Source organism: Heptranchias perlo, unplaced genomic scaffold (assembly GCF_035084215.1).
Source record: "Heptranchias perlo isolate sHepPer1 unplaced genomic scaffold, sHepPer1.hap1 HAP1_SCAFFOLD_394, whole genome shotgun sequence".
In the NCBI taxonomy this organism is placed as follows: Eukaryota; Metazoa; Chordata; class Chondrichthyes; order Hexanchiformes; family Hexanchidae; genus Heptranchias; species Heptranchias perlo.
This window is the reverse complement of record NW_027139406.1, coordinates 42,679-65,513: the sequence shown is the minus strand read 5'-3', so window position 1 is coordinate 65,513 and position 22,835 is coordinate 42,679. Positions and strand designations below refer to the sequence as shown.

The 22,835-nt window shown below is 54.5% G+C and overlaps 1 protein-coding gene across 1 annotated transcript in view; it reads left to right on the top strand.

Annotated features, from left to right (window-relative positions):
* LOC137312037 (collagen alpha-1(XI) chain-like) overlaps positions 1-22,835 on the top strand; it is a gene marked incomplete at both ends in the record, with an annotated part of 196,628 nt that overhangs the window by 131,864 nt on the left and 41,929 nt on the right. Inside the window, 2 exons of the mRNA XM_067978829.1 lie at positions 396-449; positions 1,877-1,930. Coding sequence (XP_067834930.1) covers positions 396-449; positions 1,877-1,930 — 108 coding nt within the window. The remainder of the gene's footprint in view (positions 1-395; positions 450-1,876; positions 1,931-22,835) is intronic.

The following is a 22,835-nucleotide window of genomic DNA, read 5'->3' as shown; positions in this document are numbered from 1 at the left end:
CCGATCGCCTCGGTGCCTCCGATCGCCTCGGTGCCTCCGATCGCCTCCGATCGCCTCGGTGCCTCCGATCGCCTCGGTGCCTCCGATCGCCTCGGTGCCTCCGATCGCCTCCGATCGCCTCGGTGCCTCCGATCGCCTCGGTGCCTCCGATCGCCTCCGATCGCCTCGGTGCCTCCGATCGCCTCGGTGCCTCCGATCGCCTCGGTGCCTCCGATCGCCTCCGTGCCTCCGATCCCCTCGGTGCCTCCGATCGCCTCCGTGCCTCCGATCGCCTCATTGCCTCCGATCCCCTCGGTGCCTCCCACACGTGGAGTTTGCTCTGTTGAAGATGTGTCTCCTCGATCTCCCGGCCTTGCTTCTCGGCTCTAATTTGTCTTTTGTCTCTTGTCCTGAAGGGTATTCCAGGCGGTCTCGGCCTGAAGGGTGAAAGTGGTGATTCTGGACCGCAGGTAAATTGTGTTTTAATTTCATTTTGCCACATATTTTAATTCATTACGTCAGGAGACGGAATCCAAGTAGAAACAAAACGTTTCAAAATAACAGCATCACTTTTTCATTCAATTCGAAGTGTGAAGTGATACATTTTGGTAGGAAGAATGAGGAGAGGCAAAATAAACTAAATGGTCCAATTTTAAAGGGGGTGCAGGAACAGAGAGACCTGGGGGTGAATGTACACAAATCTTTGAAGGTGGCAGGACAAGTAAAAAGACTGTTCATCTTCAGCTGCTTCATCAACGACATTCCCTCCATCATAAGGTCATATAAATCATGAAATCATAGAAAGGTTACAGCACATAGGAACATAGGAACAGGAGTAGGCCATTCAGCCCCTTGAGCCTGCTCCGCCATTTGATAAGATCATGGCTGATCTGTGACTAACTCCATATACCTGCCTTTGTCCCATATCCCTTAATACCTTTGGTTGCCAAAAAGATGTGACGGCCTTGGAGAGGGTGCAGAGGGGATTTACCAGAATGGGACCAGGGATGAGGGACTTCAGTGATGTGGAGAGACTGGAGAAGCTGGGATTGTTCTCCTCAGAGCAGAGAAGGTTAAGGGGAGATTTAATCGAGGTGTTCAAAATCATGAAGGGCTTTGATAGAGTAAATAAGGAGAAACTGTTTCCAGTGGCAGGAGGGTCGGTAACCAGAGGACACAGATTTAAGATAATTGGCAAAAGAACCAGAGGGGAGATGAGGAGAATGTTTTTTTACGCAGCGAGTTGTTCTGATCTGGAATGCACTGCCTGAAAGGGCGGGGGAAGCAGATTCAATAATAACTTTCAAATGGGAATTGGATACATACTCGAAGGGGAAAAATTTACAGGGCTGTGGGGAAAGAGCGGGGGGAGTGGGACTAATTGGATAGATCTTTCAAAGAGCCAGCACAGGCACGATGGGCTGAATGGCCTCCTCCTGTACGATTCAATGGTTCCAGATTTTACTCTGCTCTCTCTCTGGTGGAGTGAAGCTCCTCCCAATCCCAGGAACTTTGGGGTCTTTTCTTTCTGGAATTATGTGTTGTAACCAAACCCGCGACCTCTACCACCTAGAAGGACAAGAGCAGCAGGCACATGGGAACAACACCACCTGCACGTTCCCCTCCAAGTCACACACCATCCCGACTTGGAAATATATCGCCGTTCCTTCATCGTCGCTGGGTCAAAATCCTGGAACTCCCTTCCTAACAGCACTGTGGGAGAACCTTCACCACACGGACTGCAGCGGTTCAAGAAGGCGGCTCACCACCACCTTCTCAAGGGCAATTAGGGATGGGCAATAAATGCCGGCCTCGCCAGCGACGCCCACATCCCGTGAACAAATAAAAAAGCCGATTTGTGTGAGACTGATCCTCACCCTGTGCATTGTTTAACCAGGGTCCCAGAGGTGGACAAGGTCCAGTTGGTGCGACGGGAAAACCGGGGAAGAGGGTGAGTATGGAGCAATCGCTCATCGTCCTCCTCGCCTCTTATTGTTGTGTAAAATGCCTCAGGAAGGTGGCGATTGTCTATCCTTTCACGGAGCGAGCGAAGAGCGTGGAGCGAGCGCAGAGCGTGGAACTTTCTCGGAGCGCGGAACGTTCTCGGAGCGCGGAATGATCTCGGAGCGTGGAATGATCGCAGAGCGCGGAACGTTCGCAGAGCGCGGAACGAGCGCAGAGCGCGGAACGTTCTCAGAGCGCGGAACGAGCGCAGAACGCGGAACGTTCTCAGAGCGCAGAACGAGCGCAGAGCGTGGAACGTTCTCAGAGCGCGGAATGATCGCAGAGCGCGGAACGTTCTCAGAGCGCGGAACGAGCGCAGAGCGCGGAACGTTCTCAGAGCGCGGAGCGAGTGCAGAGCGTGGAATGATCGCAGAGCGCGGAACGTTCTCAGAGCGCGGAACGAGCGCAGAGCGCGGAACGTTCTCAGAGCGCGGAGCGAGTGCAGAGCGTGGAATGATCGCAGAGCGCGGAACGTTCTCAGAGCGCGGAACGAGCGCAGAGCGCGGAACGATCTCAGAGCGCGGAACGATCTCAGAGCGCGGAACGAGCGCAGAGCGCGGAACGTTCTCAGAGCGCGGAACGAGCGCAGAGCGCGGAACGAGCGCAGAGCGCAGAACGATCTCAGAGCGTGGAACGAGCGCAGAGCGCGGAACGAGCGCAGAGCGCAGAACGATCTCAGAGCGTGGAACGAGCGCAGAGCGCGGAACGAGCTCAGAGCGCGGAACGAGCGCAGAGCGCGGAACGAGCGCAGAGCGCAGAACGAGCTCAGAGCGCGGAAAGATCTCAGAGCGCGGAACGAGCGCAGAGCGCGGAACTTTCTCGGAGCGCGGAACTTTCTCGGAGCGCGGAACTTTCTCGGAGCGCGGAACTTTCTCGGAGCGCGGAATGATCTCGGAGCGCGGAACATTCTAGGAGCGCGGAACTTTCTCGGAGCGCGGAACTTTCCAGGAGCGCGGAATGATGTCGGAGCGCGGAACTTTCTCGGAGTGCGGAAATTTCTCGGAGCGCGGATCGATCTCGAAGCGCGGAACTTTCTCGGAGCGCGGAACTTTCTCGGAGCGCGGAACTTTCTCGGAGCGCGGAACTTTCTCGGAGCGCGGAATGATCTCGGAGCGCGGAACTTTCCAGGAGCGCGGAACGATGTCGGAGCGCGGAACTTTCTCGGAGTGCGGAAATTTCTCGGAGAGCGGAACTTTCTCGGAGCGCGGAACTTTCTCGGAGCGCGGAACTTTCTCGGAGCGCGGAACTTTCTCGGAGCGCGGAACTTTCTCGGAGCGCGGAACTTTCTCGGAGCGCGGATCGATCTCGGAGCGCGGAACTTTCTCGGAGCGCGGAACTTTCTCGGAGCGCGGAACGAGCGCAGAGCGCGGAACTTTCTCGGAGCGCGGAATGATCTCGGAGCGCGGAACTTTCTCGGAGCGCGGAAATTTCTCGGAGCGCGGAACTTTCCAGGAGCGCGGAACGATGTCGGAGCGCGGAACTTTCTCGGAGCGTGGAACAAGCGCAGAGTGCGGAAATCTCCCTGTGTACTGGGATCCTCTCCCTGTGTAGTGGGATCCACTCTCCGTTTACTGGGATCCTCACCCTGTGTATTGGGATCCTCTCCCTGTGTACTGGGATCCACTCCCCGTCTACTGGGATCCTCTCCCTGTGTACTGGGATCCTCTCACTGTATACTGGGATCCACACCCCGTTTACTGGGATCCTCTCCCTGTGTACTGGGATCCACTCCCCGTGTATTGGGATCCTCTCCCTGTGTACTGGGATCCACTCTCGGTTTACTGGGATCCTCACCCTGTGTATTGGGATCCTCTCCCTGTGTACTGGGATCCACTCCCCGTCTACTGGGATCCTCTCCCTGTGTACTGGGATCCTCTCCCTGTGTACTGGGATCCACTCCCCGTGTATTGGGATCCTCTCCCTGTGTACTGGGATCCACTCACTGTTTACTGGGATCCACTCCCTGTGTACTTGGATCCTCTCCCTGTGTACTGGGATCCTCTCCCTGCGTACTGGGATCCACTCCCTGGTAACTGGGATCCTCTCCCTGTGTACTGGGATCATCTCCCCGTGTATTGGGATCCTCTCCCTGTGTACTGGGATCCTTTCCATGTGTATTGGGATCCTCTCCCTGTGTACTGGGATCCATTCCCCATTTACTGGGATCCTCACCCTGTGTATTGGGATCATCGCCCTGTGTACTGGGATACATTCCCCGTTTACTGGGATCCTCTCCCTGTGTACAGGGATCCACTCCCCGTTTACTGGGATCCTCTCCCTGTTTACTGGGATCCACTTCCCGTTTACTGGGATCCTCTCCCTGTGTATTGGGATCCTCTCCCTGTGTACTGGGATCCACTCCCCGTTTACTGGGATCCTCTCCCTGTGTACTGCGATCCACTCCCCATTTACTGGGATCCTCTCCCTGTGCACTGGGTTACACTCCCTGTGCACTGGGATCCACTCCCCCTTTACTGGGATCCTCACCCTGTGTACTGGGATCCACTCCTCATTTACTGGGATCCTCTCCCTGTGTACTGGGATCCACACCCCGTTAACTGGGATCCTCTCCCTGTGTACTGGGATCCACTCCCCGTTTACTGGGATTCTCTCCCTGTGTACTGGGATCCTCTCCCCGTGTATTGGGATCCTCTCCCTGTGTACTGGGATCAACTCCCCGTTAACTGGGATTCTCTCCCTGTGTACTGGGATACTCTCCCTGTGTATTGGGATCCACTCCCCATTTACTGGGATTCTCTCCCTCTGTACTGGGATCCTCTCCCTGTGTATTGGGATCCACTCCCTGTCTACTGGGTTCCTCTCCCTGTGTACTGGGATACACTCCCTGTGTACTGGGATCCACTCCCCATTTACTGGGATCCTCTCCCTGTGTACTGGGATCCTCTCCCCGTGTGTTGGGATCCTCTCCCTGTGTACTGGGATCCACTCCCTGTGTATTGGGATCCTCTCCCTGTGTACTGGGATCCACTCCCCGTTTACTGGGATCCTCTCCCTGGGTACTGGGCTCCACTTCCCATTTACTGGGATCCTCTCCCAGTGTATTGGGATCCTCTCCCCGTGTATTGGGATCCACTGTCCGTTTACTGGGATCCTTTCCCTGTGTACTGGGATCCACTCCCTGTTTACTGGGATCCTCTCCCTGTGTACTGGGATCCTCTCCCCGTGTATTGGGATCCACTCACTGTGTACTGGAATCCACTCCCTGTTTACTGGGATCCTCTCCCTTTGTACTGGGATCCACTCCCCGTGTATTGGGATCCTCTCCCGGTGTACTGGGATGCACTCCCCGTCTACTGGGATCCTCTCCCTGTGTACTGGGATCCTCTCTCTGTGTACTGGGATCCACTCCCCGTTTACTGGGATCCTCTCCCTGTGTACTGGGATCCACTCCCCGTTCACTGGGATTGTCTCCCTGTGTACTGGGATCCACTCCCCATTTACTGGGATCTTCTCCCTGTGTACTGGGATCCACTCCCCGTGTATTGGGATCCTCTCCCTGTGTACTGGGATCCTCTCTCTGTGTACTGGGATCCACTCCCCGTTTACTGGGATCCACGCCCTGTGTACTGGGATCCACTCCCTGTTCACTGGAATCCACTCCCTGTGCACTGGGATCCACTCCCCGTTTACTGGGATCCTCTCCCTGTGTACTGGGATCCACTCCCCGTTCACTGGGATTCTCTCCCTGTGTACTGGGATCCACTCCCCATTTACTGGGATCTTCTCCCTGTGTACTGGGATCCTCTCCCTATGTACTGGGATCCTCTCCCCGTTTACTGGGATCCTCTCTCTGTGTACTGGGATCCACTCCCCGTTTACTGTGTCCCTCTCCCTGTGTACTGGGATCCACTCCCCGTTTACTGGGATCCTCTCCCTGTGTACTGGGATCCTCTCCCTGTGTACTGGGTTCCACTCCCCATTTACTGTGATCCTCTCCCTGTGTACTGGGATCCACTCCCCATTTACAGGGATCCTCTCCCTGTGTACTTAATCCTCTCCCTGTGTACTGGGATCCACTCCCGGTTAACTGGGATCCTCTCCCTGTGTACTGGGATCCACTCCCCGTTTACTGGGATCCTCTCCCTGTGTACTGGGATCCTCTCCCCGTGTATTGGGATACTCTCCCTGTGTACTGGAATCCACTCCCCGTTCACTGTGATTCTCTCCCTGTGTACTGGGATCCACTCACTGTTTACTGGGATCCTCTCCCTGTGTACTGGGATCCACTCCCTGTTTACTGGGATCCTCTCCCTGTGTACTGGGATCATCTCCCCTTGTATTGGGATCCTCTCCCTGTGTACTGGGATCATCTCCATGTGTATTGGGATCCTCTCCCTGTGTACTGGGATCCACTCCCTGTTTACTATGATCCTCTCCCTGTGTACTGGGATCCATTCCCCATTTACTGGGATCCTCACCCTGTGTATTGGGATCCTCTCCCTCTGTACTGGGATCCATTCCCCGTTTACTTGGATCCTCTCCCTGTGTACTGGGATCCAGTCCCCGTTTACTGGGATCCTCTCCCTGTGTACTGGGATCCACTTCCCGTTCACTGGGATCCTCTCCCTGTGTACTGGGATCCACTCCCCGTTTACTGGGATCCTCTCCCCGTATATTGGGATCCACTCCCTGTTGACTGTGATCCTCTCCCTGTGTACTGGGATACACTCACTGTGTACTGGGATCCACTCCCCATTTACTGGGATCCTCTCCCTGTGTACTGGGATCCACTCCCCATTTACTGGGATTCTCTCCCTGTGCACTGGGATCCACTCCCTGTTTACTATGATCCTCTCCCTGTGTACTGGGATCCATTCCCCATTTACTGGGATCCTCACCCTGTGTATTGGGATCCTGTCCCTCTGTACTGGGATCCATTCCCCGTTTACTTGGATCCTCTCCCTGTGTACTGGGATCCACTCCCCGTTTACTGGGATCCTCTCCCTGTGTACTGGGATCCACTTCCCGTTCACTGGGATCCTCTCCCTGTGTACTGGGATCCACTCCCTGTTTACTGGGATCCTCTCCCTGTGTACTGGGATCCACTCCCTGTTTACTGAGATCCTCTCCCCGTGTATTGGGATCCTCTCCCTGTTTACTGGGATCCACTCCCCTTTTACTGTGATCCTCTCCCTATGTACTGGGATACTCTCCCTGTGTAGTGGGATCCACTCCCCATTTACTGGGATTCTCTCCCTCTGTACTGGGATCCTCTCCCCGTGTATTGGGATCCACTCCCTGTCTACTGGGATCCTCTCCCTGTGTACTGGGATACACTCACTGTGTACTGGATCCACTCCCCATTTACTGGGATCCTCTCCCTGTGTACTGGGATCCTCTCCCCGTGTATTGGGATCCTCTCCCTGTGTACTGGGATCCACTCCCCATTTACTGTGATCCTCTCCCTGTGTACTGGGATCCAATCCCCATTTACTGGGATCCTCTCCCTGTGCACTGGGATCCACTCCCCATTTACTGGGATCCTCTCCCTATATACTGGGATCCACTCCCCGTTAACTGGGATCCTCTCCCTGTGCACTGGGATCCACTCCCCGTTTACTGGGATCCTCTCCCTGTGTACTGGGATCCACTCCCCGTGTATTGGGATCCTCTCCCTGTGTACTGGGATCCACTCACTGTTTACTGGGATCCACTCCCTGTGTACTTGGATCCTCTCCCTGTGTACTGGGATCCTCTCCCTGCGTACTGGGATCCACTCCCTGGTAACTGGGATCCTCTCCCTGTGTACTGGGATCCTTTCCATGTGTATTGGGATCCTCTCCCTGTGTACTGGGATCCATTCCCCATTTACTGGGATCCTCACCCTGTGTATTGGGATCATCGCCCTGTGTACTGGGATACATTCCCCGTTTACTGGGATCCTCTCCCTGTGTACAGGGATCCACTCCCCGTTTACTGGGATCCTCTCCCTGTTTACTGGGATCCACTTCCCGTTTACTGGGATCCTCTCCCTGTGTATTGGGATCCTCTCCCTGTGTACTGGGATCCACTCCCCGTTTACTGGGATCCTCTCCCTGTGTACTGCGATCCACTCCCCATTTACTGGGATCCTCTCCCTGTGCACTGGGTTACACTCCCTGTGTACTGGGATCCACTCCCCCTTTACTGGGATCCTCACCCTGTGTACTGGGATCCACTCCTCATTTAATGGGATCCTCTCCCTGTGTACTGGGATCCTCTCCCTGTGTACTGGGATCCACTCCCCGTTAACTGGGATCCTCTCCCTGTGTACTGGGATCCACTCCCCGTTTACTGGGATTCTCTCCCTGTGTACTGGGATCCACTCCCCGTGTATTGGGATCCTCTCCCTGTGTACTGGGATCCACTCCCCATTTACTGGGATTCTCTCACTCTGTACTGGGATCCTCTCCCTGTGTATTGGGATCCACTCCCTGTCTACTGGGTTCCTCTCCCTGTGTACTGGGATACACTCCCTGTGTACTGGGATCCACTCCCCATTTACTGGGATCCTCTCCCTGTGTACTGGGATCCTCTCCCCGTGTATTGGGATCCTCTCCCTGTGTACTGGGATCCACTCCCTGTGTATTGGGATCCTCTCCCTGTGTACTGGGATCCACTCCCCGTTTACTGGGTTCCTCTCCCTGGGTACTGGGCTCCACTTCCCATTTACTGGGATCCTCTCCCAGTGTATTGGGATCCTCTCCCCGTGTATTGGGATCCACTGCCCGTTTACTGGGATCCTTTCCCTGTGTACTGGGATCCACTCCCTGTTTACTGGGATCCTCTCCCTGTGTACTGGGATCCACTCCCTGTTTACTGGGAACCTCTCGCTGTGTACTGGGATCCTCTCCCTGTGTACTGGGATCCACTCCCCATTTACTGGGATCCTCTCCCTGTGTACTGGGATCCACTCCCCGTTAACTGGGATCCTCTCCCTGTGTACTGGGATCCACTCCCCGTTAACTGGGATCCTCTCCCTGTGTACTGGGATCCACTCCCCGTTTACTGGGATCCTCTCCCTGTGTACTGGGATCATCTCCCTGTGTATTGGGATCCTCTCCCTGTGTACTGGAATCCACTCCCCGTTCACTGTGATCCTCTCCCTGTGTACAGGGATCCACTCCCTGTTTACTGGGATCCTCTCCCTGTGTACTGGGATCATCTCCCCGTTTACTGGGATCCTCTCCCTGTGTATTGGGATCCTCTCCCTTTGTACTGGGATCCACTCCCCGTTTACTGGGATCCTCTCCCTGTGTACTGGGATCCACTCCCCGTTTAATGTTTTCCAATCCCTGTGTACTGGGATCCCCTCCCTGTGTACTGGGATCCACTCCCCATTTACTGGGATCCTCTCCCTGTGTACTGGGATCCTCTCCCCGTGTATTGGGATCCACTCGCTGTGTACTGGAATCCACTCCCTGTTTACTGGGATCCTCTCCCTTTGTACTGGGATCCACTCCCCGTGTATTGGGATCCTCTCCCGGTGTACTGGGATGCACTCCCCGTCTACTGGGATCCTCTCCCTGTGTACTGGGATCCTCTCTCTGTGTACTGGGATCCACTCCCCGTTTACTGGGATCCACGCCCTGTGTACTGGGATCCACTCCCTGTTTACTGGAATCCACTCCCTGTGCACTGGGATCCACTCCCCGTTTACTGGGATCCTCTCCCTGTGTACTGGGATCCACTCCCCGTTCACTGGGATTCTCTCCCTGTGTACTGGGATCCACTCCCCATTTACTGGGATCTTCTCCCTGTGTACTGGGATCCTCTCCCTATGTAATGGGATCCTCTCCCCGTTTACTGGGATCCTCTCTCTGTGTACTGGGATCCACTCCCCGTTTACTGTGTCCCTCTCCCTGTGTACTGGGATCCACTCCCCGTTTACTGGGATCCTCTCCCTGTGTACTGGGATCCTCTCCCTGTGTACTGGGATCCACTCCCCATTTACTGTGATCCTCTCCCTGTGTACTGGGATCCACTCCCCATTTACAGGGATCCTCTCCCTGTGTACTTAATCTTCTCCCTGTGTACTGGGATCCACTCCCCGTTAACTGGGATCCTCTCCCTGTGTACTGGGATCCACTCCCCGTTTACTGGGATCCTCTCCCTGTGTACTGGGATCCTCTCCCCGTGTATTGGGATACTCTCCCTGTGTACTGGAATCCACTCCCCGTTCACTGTGATTCTCTCCCTGTGTACTGGGATCCACTCACTGTTTACTGGGATCCTCTCCCTGTGTACTGGGATCCACTCCCTGTTTACTGGGATCCTCTCCCTGTGTACTGGGATCATCTCCCCTTGTATTGGGATCCTCTCCCTGTGTACTGGGATCATCTCCATGTGTATTGGAATCCTCTCCCTGTGTACTGGGATCCACTCCCTGTTTACTATGATCCTCTCCCTGTGTACTGGGATCCATTCCCCATTTACTGGGATCCTCACCCTGTGTATTGGGATCCTCTCCCTCTGTACTGGGATCCATTCCCCATTTACTTGGATCCTCTCCCTGTGTACTGGGATCCACTTCCCGTTCACTGGGATCCTCTCCCTTTGTACTGGGATCCACTCCCCGTGTATTGGGATCCTCTCCCAGTGTACTGGGATCCACTCCCCATCTACTGGGATCCTCTCCCTGTGTACTGGGATCCTCTCTCTGTGTACTGGGATCCACTCCCCGTTTACTGGGATCCATGCTCCTTGTACTGGGATCCACTCCCTGTGTACTGGGATCCACTCCCCGTTTACTGGGATCCTCTCCCTCTGTACTGGGATCCACTCCCCATTTACTGGGATTCTCTCCCTGTGTACTGGGATCCACTCCCCATTTACTGGGATCTTCTCCCTGTGCACTGGGATCCTCTCCCCGTTTACTGGGATCCTCTCCCTGTGTACTGGGATCCACTCCCCGTTTACTGTGTCCCTCTCCCAGTGAACTGGGATCCACTCCCCGTTTACTGTGATCCTCTCCCTGTGTACTGGGATCCACTCCCCATTTACATGGATCCTCTCCCTGTGTACTTAATCCTCTCCCTGTGTACTGGGATCCACTCCCCGTTAACTGGGATCCTCTCCCTGTGTACTGGGATCCACTCCCCGTTTACTGGGATCCTCTCCCTGTGTACTGGGATCCTCTCCCCGTGTATTGGAATACTCTCCCAGTGTACTGGAATCCACTCCCCGTTCACTGTGATCCTCTCCCTGTGTACTGGGATCCACTCCCTGTTTACTGGGATCCTCTCCCTGTGTACTGGGATCCACTCCCTGTTTACTGGGATCCTCTCCCTGTGTACTGGGATCATCTCCCCTTGTATTGGGATCCTCTCCCTGTGTACTGGGATCATCTCCATGTGTATTGGGATCCTCTCCCTGTGTACTGGGATCCACTCCCTGTTTACTATGATCCTCTCCCTGTGTACTGGGATGCATTCCCCATTTACTGGGATCCTCACCCTGTGTATTGGGATCCTCTCCCTCTGTACTGGGATCCATTCCCCGTTTACTTGGATCCTCTCCCTGTGTACTGGGATCCACTCCCCGTTTACTGGGATCCTCTCCCTGTGTACTGGGATCCACTTCCCGTTCACTGGGATCCTCTCCCTGTGTACTGGGATCCACTCCCCGTTTACTGGGATCCTCTCCCTGTGTACTGGGATCCACTCCCCGTTAACTGGGATCCTCTCCCTGTGTACGAGGATCCACTCCCCGTTTACTGGGATTCTCTCCCTGTTTACTGGGATCCTCTCCCCGTGTTTTGGGATCCTCTCCCTGTTTACTGGGATCCACTCCCCGTTTACTGTGATCCTCGCCCTATGTACTGGGATACTCTCCCTGTGTAGTGGGATCCACTCCCCATTTACTGGGATTCTCTCCCTCTGTACTGGGATCCTCTCCCCTTATATTGGGATCCACTCCCTGTTGACTGTGATCCTCTCCCTGTGTACTGGGATACACTCACTGTGTACTGGGATCCACTCCCCATTTACTGGGATCCTCTCCCTGTGTACTGGGATCCACTCCCCATTTACTGGGATTCTCTCCCTGTGTACTGGGATCCACTCCCTGTTTACTATGATCCTCTCCCTGTGTACTGGGATCCATTCCCCATTTACTGGGATCCTCTCCCTGTGTACTGGGATCCACTCCCCATTTACTGGGATTCTCTCCCTGTGTACTGGGATCCACTCCCTGTTTACTATGATCCTCTCCCTGTGTACTGGGATCCACTCCCTGTTTACTGGGATCCTCTCCCTGTGTACTGGGATCCACTCCCCGTTAACTGGGATCCTCTCCCCGTGTATTGGGATCCACTCCCTGTCTACTGGGATCCTCTCCCTGTGTACTGGGATACACTCACTGTGTACTGGATCCACTCCCCATTTACTGGGATCCTCTCCCTGTGTACTGGGATCCTCTCCCCGTGTATTGGGATCCTATCCCTGTGTACTGGGATCCACTCCCCATTTACTGTGATCCTCTCCCTGTGTACTGGGATCCAATCCCCATTTACTGGGATCCTCTCCCCGTGCACTGGGATCCACTCCCCATTTACTGGGATCCTCTCCCTGTGTACTGGGATCCACTCCCCGTTAACTGGGATCCTCTCCCTGTGTACTGGGATCCACTCCTCGTTTACTGGGATCCTCTCCCTGTGGACTGGGATCCTCTCCCTATGTACTGGGATCCTCTCCCTGTGTACTGGGATCCTCTCCCCATGTATTGGGATCCTCTCCGTGTCTACTGGAATCCACTCCCCGTTCATGTGATCCTCTCCCTGTGTATTGGGATCCTCTCCCTTTGTACTGGGATCCACACCCCGTTTACTGGGATCCTCTCCCTTTGTATTGGGATCCTCTCCCTTTGTACTGGGATCCACTCCCTGTTTACTGTGATCCTCTCCCTATGTACTGGGATACTGTCCCTGTGTAGTGGGTTCCACTCCCCATTTACTGGGATCCTCTCCCTGTGTACTGGGATCCACTCCCCGTTTACTGGGATTCTCTCCCTGTGTACTGGGATCCACTCCCCATTTACTGGGATCCTCTCCCTGTGTACTGGGATCCTCTCCCCGTTTACTGGGATCCTCTCCCTGTCTACTGGGATCCTCTCCCCGTGTATTGGGATCCTCTCCCTGTGTACTGGGATCCACTCCCCGTTTACTGGGATCCTCTCCCTGTGTACTGGGATCCACTCCCTGTTTACTGGGATCCTCTCCCTGTGTACTGGGATCATCTTCCCATGCATTGGGATCCTCTCCCTGTGTACTGGGATCATCTCCATGTGTATTGGGATCCTCTCCCTGTGTACTGGGATCCACTCCCTGTTTACTATGATCCTCTCCCTATGCACTGGGATCCATTCCCCATTTACTGGGATCCTCACCCTGTGTATTGGGATCCTCTCCCTCTGTACTGGGATCCATGCCCCGTTTACTTGGATCCTCTCCCTGTGTACTGGGATCCACTCACCGTTTACTGGGATCCTCTCCCTGTGTACTGGGATCCACTTCCCTTTCACTGGGATCCTCTCCCTGTGTACTGGGATCCACTCCCCGTGTACTGGGATCCTCTCCCTGTGTACTGGGATCCACTCCCCGTTTACTGGGATCCTCTCCCTGTGTACTGGGTTACACTCCCTGTTTACTGGGATCCTCTCCCTGTGTACTGGGATACACTCACTGTGTACTGGGATCCACTCCCCATTTACTGGGATCCTCTCCCTGTGTACTGGGATCCACTCCCCATTTACTGGGATTCTCTCCCTGTGTACTGGGATCCACTCCCTGTTTACTATGATCCTCTCCCTGTGTACTGGGATCCACTCCCCGTTTACTGGGATCCTCTCCCTGTGTACTGGGATCCACTTCCCGTTCACTGGGATCCTCTCCCTGTGTACTGGGATCCTCTCCCTATGTACTGGGATCCTCTCCCCGTTTACTGGGATCCTCTCTCTGTGTACTGGGATCCACTCCCCGTTTACTGTGTCCCTCTCCCTGTGTACTGGGATCCACTCCCCGTTTACTGGGATCCTCTCCCTGTGTACTGGGATCCTCTCCCTGTGTACTGGGATCCACTCCCCATTTACTGTGATCCTCTCCCTGTGTACTGGGATCCACCCCCCATTTACAGGGATCCTCTCCCTGTGTACTTAATCCTCTCCCTGTGTACTGGGATCCACTCCCCGTTAACTGGGATCCTCTCCCTGTGTACTGGGATCCACTCCCCGTTTACTGGGATCCTCTCCCTGTGTACTGGGATCCTCTCCCCGTGTATTGGGATACTCTCCCTGTGTACTGGAATCCACTCCCCGTTCACTGTGATTCTCTCCCTGTGTACTGGGATCCACTCACTGTTTACTGGGATCCTCTCCCTGTGTACTGGGATCCACTCCCTGTTTACTGGGATCCTCTCCCTGTGTACTGGGATCATCTCCCCTTGTATTGGGATCCTCTCCCTGTGTACTGGGATCATCTCCATGTGTATTGGAATCCTCTCCCTGTGTACTGGGATCCACTCCCTGTTTACTATGATCCTCTCCCTGTGTACTGGGATCCATTCCCCATTTACTGGGATCCTCACCCTGTGTATTGGGATCCTCTCCCTCTGTACTGGGATCCATTCCCCATTTACTTGGATCCTCTCCCTGTGTACTGGGATCCACTTCCCGTTCACTGGGATCCTCTCCCTTTGTACTGGGATCCACTCCCCGTGTATTGGGATCCTCTCCCAGTGTACTGGGATCCACTCCCCATCTACTGGGATCCTCTCCCTGTGTACTGGGATCCTCTCTCTGTGTACTGGGATCCACTCCCCGTTTACTGGGATCCACGCTCCTTGTACTGGGATCCACTCCCTGTGTACTGGGATCCACTCCCCGTTTACTGGGATCCTCTCCCTCTGTACTGGGATCCACTCCCCATTTACTGGGATTCTCTCCCTGTGTACTGGGATCCACTCCCCATTTACTGGGATCTTCTCCCTGTGCACTGGGATCCTCTCCCCGTTTACTGGGATCCTCTCCCTGTGTACTGGGATCCACTCCCCGTTTACTGTGTCCCTCTCCCAGTGAACTGGGATCCACTCCCCATTTACTGCGATCCTCTCCCTGTGTACTGGGATCCACTCCCCATTTACATGGATCCTCTCCCTGTGTACTTAATCCTCTCCCTGTGTACTGGGATCCACTCCCCGTTAACTGGGATCCTCTCCCTGTGTACTGGGATCCACTCCCCGTTTACTGGGATCCTCTCCCTGTGTACTGGGATCCTCTCCCCGTGTATTGGAATACTCTCCCAGTGTACTGGAATCCACTCCCCGTTCACTGTGATCCTCTCCCTGTGTACTGGGATCCACTCCCTGTTTACTGGGATCCTCTCCCTGTGTACTGGGATCCACTCCCTGTTTACTGGGATCCTCTCCCTGTGTACTGGGATCATCTCCCCTTGTATTGGGATCCTCTCCCTGTGTACTGGGATCATCTCCATGTGTATTGGGATCCTCTCCCTGTGTACTGGGATCCACTCCCTGTTTACTATGATCCTCTCCCTGTGTACTGGGATCCATTCCCCATTTACTGGGATCCTCACCCTGTGTATTGGGATCCTCTCCCTCTGTACTGGGATCCATTCCCCGTTTACTTGGATCCTCTCCCTGTGTACTGGGATCCACTCCCCGTTTACTGGGATCCTCTCCCTGTGTACTGGGATCCACTTCCCGTTCACTGGGATCCTCTCCCTGTGTACTGGGATCCACTCCCCGTTTACTGGGATCCTCTCCCTGTGTACTGGGATCCACTCCCCGTTAACTGGGATCCTCTCCCTGTGTACGAGGATCCACTCCCCGTTTACTGGGATTCTCTCCCTGTTTACTGGGATCCTCTCCCCGTGTTTTGGGATCCTCTCCCTGTTTACTGGGATCCACTCCCCGTTTACTGTGATCCTCGCCCTATGTACTGGGATACTCTCCCTGTGTAGTGGGATCCACTCCCCATTTACTGGGATTCTCTCCCTCTGTACTGGGATCCTCTCCCCTTATATTGGGATCCACTCCCTGTTGACTGTGATCCTCTCCCTGTGTACTGGGATACACTCACTGTGTACTGGGATCCACTCCCCATTTACTGGGATCCTCTCCCTGTGTACTGGGATCCACTCCCCATTTACTGGGATTCTCTCCCTGTGTACTGGGATCCACTCCCTGTTTACTATGATCCTCTCCCTGTGTACTGGGATCCATTCCCCATTTACTGGGATCCTCACCCTGTGTATTGGGATCCTGTCCCTCTGTACTGGGATCCATTCCCCGTTTACTTGGATCCTCTCCCTGTGTACTGGGATCCACTCCCCGTTTACTGGGATCCTCTCCCTGTGTACTGGGATCCACTTCCCGTTCACTGGGATCCTCTCCCTGTGTACTGGGATCCACTCCCTGTTTACTGGGATCCTCTCCCTGTGTACGAGGATCCACTCCCCGTTTACTGGGATTCTCTCCCTGTTTACTGGGATCCTCTCCCCGTGTATTGGGATCCTCTCCCTGTTTACTGGGATCCACTCCCCTTTTACTGTGATCCTCTCCCTATGTACTGGGATACTCTCCCTGTGTAGTGGGATCCACTCCCCATTTACTGGGATTCTCTCCCTCTGTACTGGGATCCTCTCCCCGTGTATTGGGATCCACTCCCTGTCTACTGGGATCCTCTCCCTGTGTACTGGGATACACTCACTGTGTACTGGATCCACTCCCCATTTACTGGGATCCTCTCCCTGTGTACTGGGATCCTCTCCCCGTGTATTGGGATCCTATCCCTGTGTACTGGGATCCACTCCCCATTTACTGTGATCCTCTCCCTGTGTACTGGGATCCAATCCCCATTTACTGGGATCCTCTCCCCGTGCACTGGGATCCACTCCCCATTTACTGGGATCCTCTCCCTGTGTACTGGGATCCACTCCCCGTTAACTGGGATCCTCTCCCTGTGTACTGGGATCCACTCCTCGTTTACTGGGATCCTCTCCCTGTGGACTGGGATCCTCTCCCTATGTACTGGGATCCTCTCCCTGTGTACTGGGATCCTCTCCCCATGTATTGGGATCCTCTCCGTGTCTACTGGAATCCACTCCCCGTTCATGTGATCCTCTCCCTGTGTATTGGGATCCTCTCCCTTTGTACTGGGATCCACACCCCGTTTACTGGGATCCTCTCCCTTTGTATTGGGATCCTCTCCCTTTGTACTGGGATCCACTCCCTGTTTACTGTGATCCTCTCCCTATGTACTGGGATACTGTCCCTGTGTAGTGGGATCCACTCCCCATTTACTGGGATTCTCACCCTCTGTACTGGGATCCTCTCCCCGTGTATTGGGATCCTCTCCCTGTGTACTGGGATCCACTCCCCATTTACTGGGATTCTCTCCCTGTGTACTGGGATCCTCTCCCCGTGTATTGGGATCCACTCCCTGTGTACTGGAATCCACTCCCTGTTTACTGGGATCATCTCCCTTTGTAATGGGATCCACTCCCCGTGTATTGGGATCCTCTCCCGGTGTACTGGGATCCACTCCCCGTTAACTGGGATCCTCTCCCTGTGTACTGGGATCCACTCCCCGTTTACTATGATCCACGCCCTGTGTACTGGGATCCACTCCCCGTGTACTGGAATCCACTCCCTGTGTACTGGGATCCACTCCCCGTTTACTGGGATCCTCTCCCTGTGTACTGGGATCCACTCCCCGTTTACTGGGATTCTCTCCCTGTGTACTGGGATCCACTCCCCATTTACTGGGATCCTCTCCCTGTGTACTGGGATCCTCTCCCCGTTTACTGGGATCCTCTCCCTGTCTACTGGGATCCTCTCCCCGTGTATTGGGATCCTCTCCCTGTGTACTGGGATCCACTCCCCGTTTACTGGGATCCTCTCCCTGTGTACTGGGATCCACTCCCTGTTTACTGGGATCCTCTCCCTGTGTACTGGGATCATCTTCCCATGCATTGGGATCCTCTCCCTGTGTACTGGGATCATCTCCATGTGTATTGGGATCCTCTCCCTGTGTACTGGGATCCACTCCCTGTTTACTATGATCCTCTCCCTATGTACTGGGATCCATTCCCCATTTACTGGGATCCTCACCCTGTGTATTGGGATCCTCTCCCTCTGTACTGGGATCCATTCCCTGTTTACTTGGATCCTCTCCCTGTGTACTGGGATCCACTCCCCGTTTACTGGGATCCTCTCCCTGTGTACTGGGATCCACTTCCCTTTCACTGGGATCCTCTCCCTGTGTACTGGGATCCACTCCCCGTGTACTGGGATCCTCTCCCTGTGTACTGGGATCCACTCCCCGTTTACTGGGATCCTCTCCCTGTGTACTGGGTTACACTCCCTGTTTACTGGGATCCTCTCCCTGTGTACTGGGATACACTCACTGTGTACTGGGATCCACTCCCCATTTACTGGGATCCTCTCCCTGTGTACTGGGATCCACTCCCCATTTACTGGGATTCTCTCCCTGTGTACTGGGATCCACTCCCTGTTTACTATGATCCTCTCCCTGTGTACTGGGATCCACTCCCCGTTTACTGGGATCCTCTCCCTGTGTACTGGGATCCACTTCCCGTTCACTGGGATCCTCTCCCTGTGTACTGGGATCCACTCCCTGTTTACTGGGATCCTCTCCCTGTGTACTGGGATCCACTCCCCGTTAACTGGGATCCTCTCCCTGTGTACGAGGATCCACTCCCCGTTTACTGGGATTCTCTCCCTGTTTACTGGGATCCTCTCCCCGTGTATTGGGATCCTCTCCCTGTTTACTGGGATCCACTCCCCTTTTACTGTGATCCTCTCCCTATGTACTGGGATACTCTCCCTGTGTAGTGGGATCCACTCCCCATTTACTGGGATTCTCTCCCTCTGTACTGGGATCCTCTCCCCGTGTATTGGGATCCACTCCCTGTCTACTGGGATCCTCTCCCTGTGTACTGGGATACACTCACTGTGTACTGGATCCACTCCTCGTTTACTGGGATCCTCTCCCTGTGGACTGGGATCCTCTCCCTATGTACTGGGATCCTCTCCCTGTGTACTGGGATCCTCTCCCCATGTATTGGGATCCTCTCCGTGTCTACTGGAATCCACTCCCCGTTCATGTGATCCTCTCCCTGTGTATTGGGATCCTCTCCCTTTGTACTGGGATCCACACCCCGTTTACTGGGATCCTCTCCCTTTGTATTGGGATCCTCTCCCTTTGTACTGGGATCCACTCCCCGTTTACTGTGATCCTCTCCCTATGTACTGGGATACTGTCCCTGTGTAGTGGGATCCACTCCCCATTTACTGGGATTCTCACCCTCTGTACTGGGATCCTCTCCCCGTGTATTGGGATCCACTCCCTATGTACTGGAATCCACTCCCTGTTTACTGGGATCATCTCCCTTTGTAATGGGATCCACTCCCCGTGTATTGGGATCCTCTCCCGGTGTACTGGGATCCACTCCCCGTTCACTGTGATCCTCTCCCTGTGTACTGGGATCCACTCCCTGTTTACTGGGATCCTCTCCCTGTGTACTGGGATCATCTTCCCATGCATTGGGATCCTCTCCCTGTGTACTGGGATCATCTCCATGTGTATTGGGATCCTCTCCCTGTGTACTGGGATCCACTCCCTGTTTACTATGATCCTCTCCCTATGTACTGGGATCCATTCCCCATTTACTGGGATCCTCACCCTGTGTATTGGGATCCTCTCCCTCTGTACTGGGATCCATTCCCCGTTTACTTGGATCCTCTCCCTGTGTACTGGGATCCACTCCCCGTTTACTGGGATCCTCTCCCTGTGTACTGGGATCCACTTCCCTTTCACTGGGATCCTCTCCCTGTGTACTGGGATCCACTCCCCGTGTACTGGGATCCTCTCCCTGTGTACTGGGATCCACTCCCCGTTTACTGGGATCCTCTCCCTGTGTACTGGGTTACACTCCCTGTTTACTGGGATCCTCTCCCTGTGTACTGGGATCCACTCCCCCTTTACTGGGATCCTCTCCCTGTGTACTGGGATCCACTCCTCATTTACTGGGATCCTCTCCCTGTGTACTGGGGTCCTCTCCCTGTGTACTGGGATCCAATCCCCGTTAACTGGGATCCTCTCCCTATGTACTGGGATACTCTCCCTGTGTACTGGGATCCAGGCCCCATTTACTGGGATTCTCTCCCTCTGTACTGGGATCCTCTCCCCGTGTATTGGGATCCACTCCCTGTCTACTGGGATCCTCTCCCTGTGTACTGGGATACACTCCCTGTGTACTGGGATCCACTCCCCATTTACTGGGTCCTCTCCCCGTGTATTGGGATCCACTGCCCGTTTACTGAGATCCTTTCCCCGTGTATTGGGATCCACTCCCTGTTTACTTGGATCCTCTTCCTGTTTACTGGGATCCACTCCCTGTTTACTGGGATCCTCTCCCTGTGTACTGGGATCCACTCCCTGTTTACTGGGAACCTCTCCCTGTGTACTGGGATCCACTCCCCATTTAGTGGGATCCTCTCCCTGTGTACTGGGATCCACTCCCTGTTTACTGGGATCCTCTCCCTGTTTACTGGGATCCACTCCCCGTTTACTGGGATCCTCTCCCTGTGTACTGGGATCATCTCCCCGTGTATTGGGATCCTCTCCCTGTGTACTGGAATCCACTCCCCGTTCACTGTGATCCTCTCCCTGTGTACTGGGATACATTCCCTGTGTACTGGAATCCACTACCCGTTTACTGGGATCCTCTACCTGTGTATTGGGATCCTCTCCCTTTGTACTGGGATCCACTCCCCATTTACTTGGATCCTCTCCCTGTGTACTGGGATCCACTCCCCGTTTACTGTGATCCAATCCCTGTGTACTGGGATCCCCTCCCTGTGTACTGGGATCCACTCCTCATTTACTGGGATCCTCTCCCTGTGTACTGGGATCCTATCCCTGTGTACTGGGATCCACTCCCCGTTTACTGGGATCCTCTCCCTGTGTACTGGGATCCTCTCCCCGTGTATTGGGATCCACTCCCTGTGTACTGGAATCCACTCCCTGTTTACTGGGATCCTCTCCATTTGTACTGGGATCCACTCCCCGTGTATTGGGATCCACGCCCTGTGTACTGGGATCCACTCCCTGTGTACTGGAATCCACTCCCTGTATACTGGGATCCACTCCCCGTTTACTGGGATCCTCTCCCTGTGTACTGGGATCCACTCCCATTTTACTGGGATTCTCTCCCTGTGTACTTGGATCCACTCCCCATTTACTGGGATCTTCTCCCTGTGTACTGGGATCCTCTCCCTATGTACTGGGATCCGCTCCCCGTTTACTGGGATCCTCTCTCTGTGTACTGGGATCCACTCCCCGTTTACTGTGTCCCTCTCCCTGTGTACTGAGATCCACTTCCCGTTTACTGGGATCCTCTCCCTGTGTACTGGGATCCTCTCCCTGTGTACTGGGATCCTCTCCCTGTGTACTGGGATCCACTCCCCATTTACTGTGATCCTCTCCCTGTGTACTGGGATCCACTCCCCATTTACAGGGATCCACTCCCCGTTAACTGGGATCCTCTCCCTGTATACTGGGATCCACTCCCCGTTAACTGGGATCCTCTCCCTGTGTACTGGGATCCACTCCACGTTTACTGGGATCCTCTCTCTGTGTACTGGGATCCTCTCCCCGTGTATTGGGATCCTCTCCCTGTCTACTGGAATCCACTCCCCGTTCACTGTGATCCTCTCCCTGTGTACTGGGATCCACTCCCTGTTTACTGGGATCCTCTCCCTGTGTCCTGGGATCATCTCCCCTTGTATTGGGATCCTCTCCCTGTGTACTGGGATCATCTCCATGCGTATTGGGATCCTCTCCCTGTGTACTGGGATCCACTCCCTGTTTAATATGATCCTCTCCCTGTGTACTGGGATCCATTCCCCATTTACTGGGATCCTCTCCCTGTGTACTGGGATCCTCTCCCCGTGTATTGGGATCCACTCCCTGTGTACTGGAATCCACTCCCTGTTTACTGGGATCCTCTCCCTTTGTACTGGGATCCACTCCCCGTGTATTGGGATCCTCTCCCGGTGTACTGGGATGCACTCCCCGTCTACTGGGATCCTCTCCCTGTGTACTGGGATCCTCTCTCTGTGTACTGGGATCCACTCCCCGTTTACTGGGATCCTCTCCCTGTGTACTGGGATCCACTCCCCGTTCACTGGGATTGTCTCCCTGTGTACTGGGATCCACTCCCCATTTACTGGGATCTTCTCCCTGTGTACTGGGATCCTCTCCCGATGTACTGGGATCCTCTCCCCGTTTACTGGGATCCTCTCTCTGTGTACTGGGATCCACTCCCCGTTTACTGTGTCCCTCTCCCTGTGTACTGGGATCCACTCCCCGTTTACTGGGATCCTCTCCCTGTGTACTGGGATCCTCTCCCTGTGTACTGGGATCCACTCCCCATTTACTGTGATCCTCTCCCTGTGTACTGGGATCCACTCCCCATTTACAGGGATCCTCTCCCTGTGTACTTAATCCTCTCCCTGTGTACTGGGATCCACTCCCCGTTAACTGGGATCCTCTCCCTGTGTACTGGGATCCACTCCCCGTTTACTGGGATCCTCTCCCTGTGTACTGGGATCCTCTCCCCGTGTATTGGGATACTCTCCCTGTGTACTGGAATCCACTCCTCGTTCACTGTGATTCTCTCCCTGTGTACTGGGATCCACTCACTGTTTACTGGGATCCTCTCCCTGTGTACTGGGATCCACTCCCTGTTTACTGGGATCCTCTCCCTGTGTACTGGGATCATCTCCCCTTGTATTGGGATCCTCTCCCTG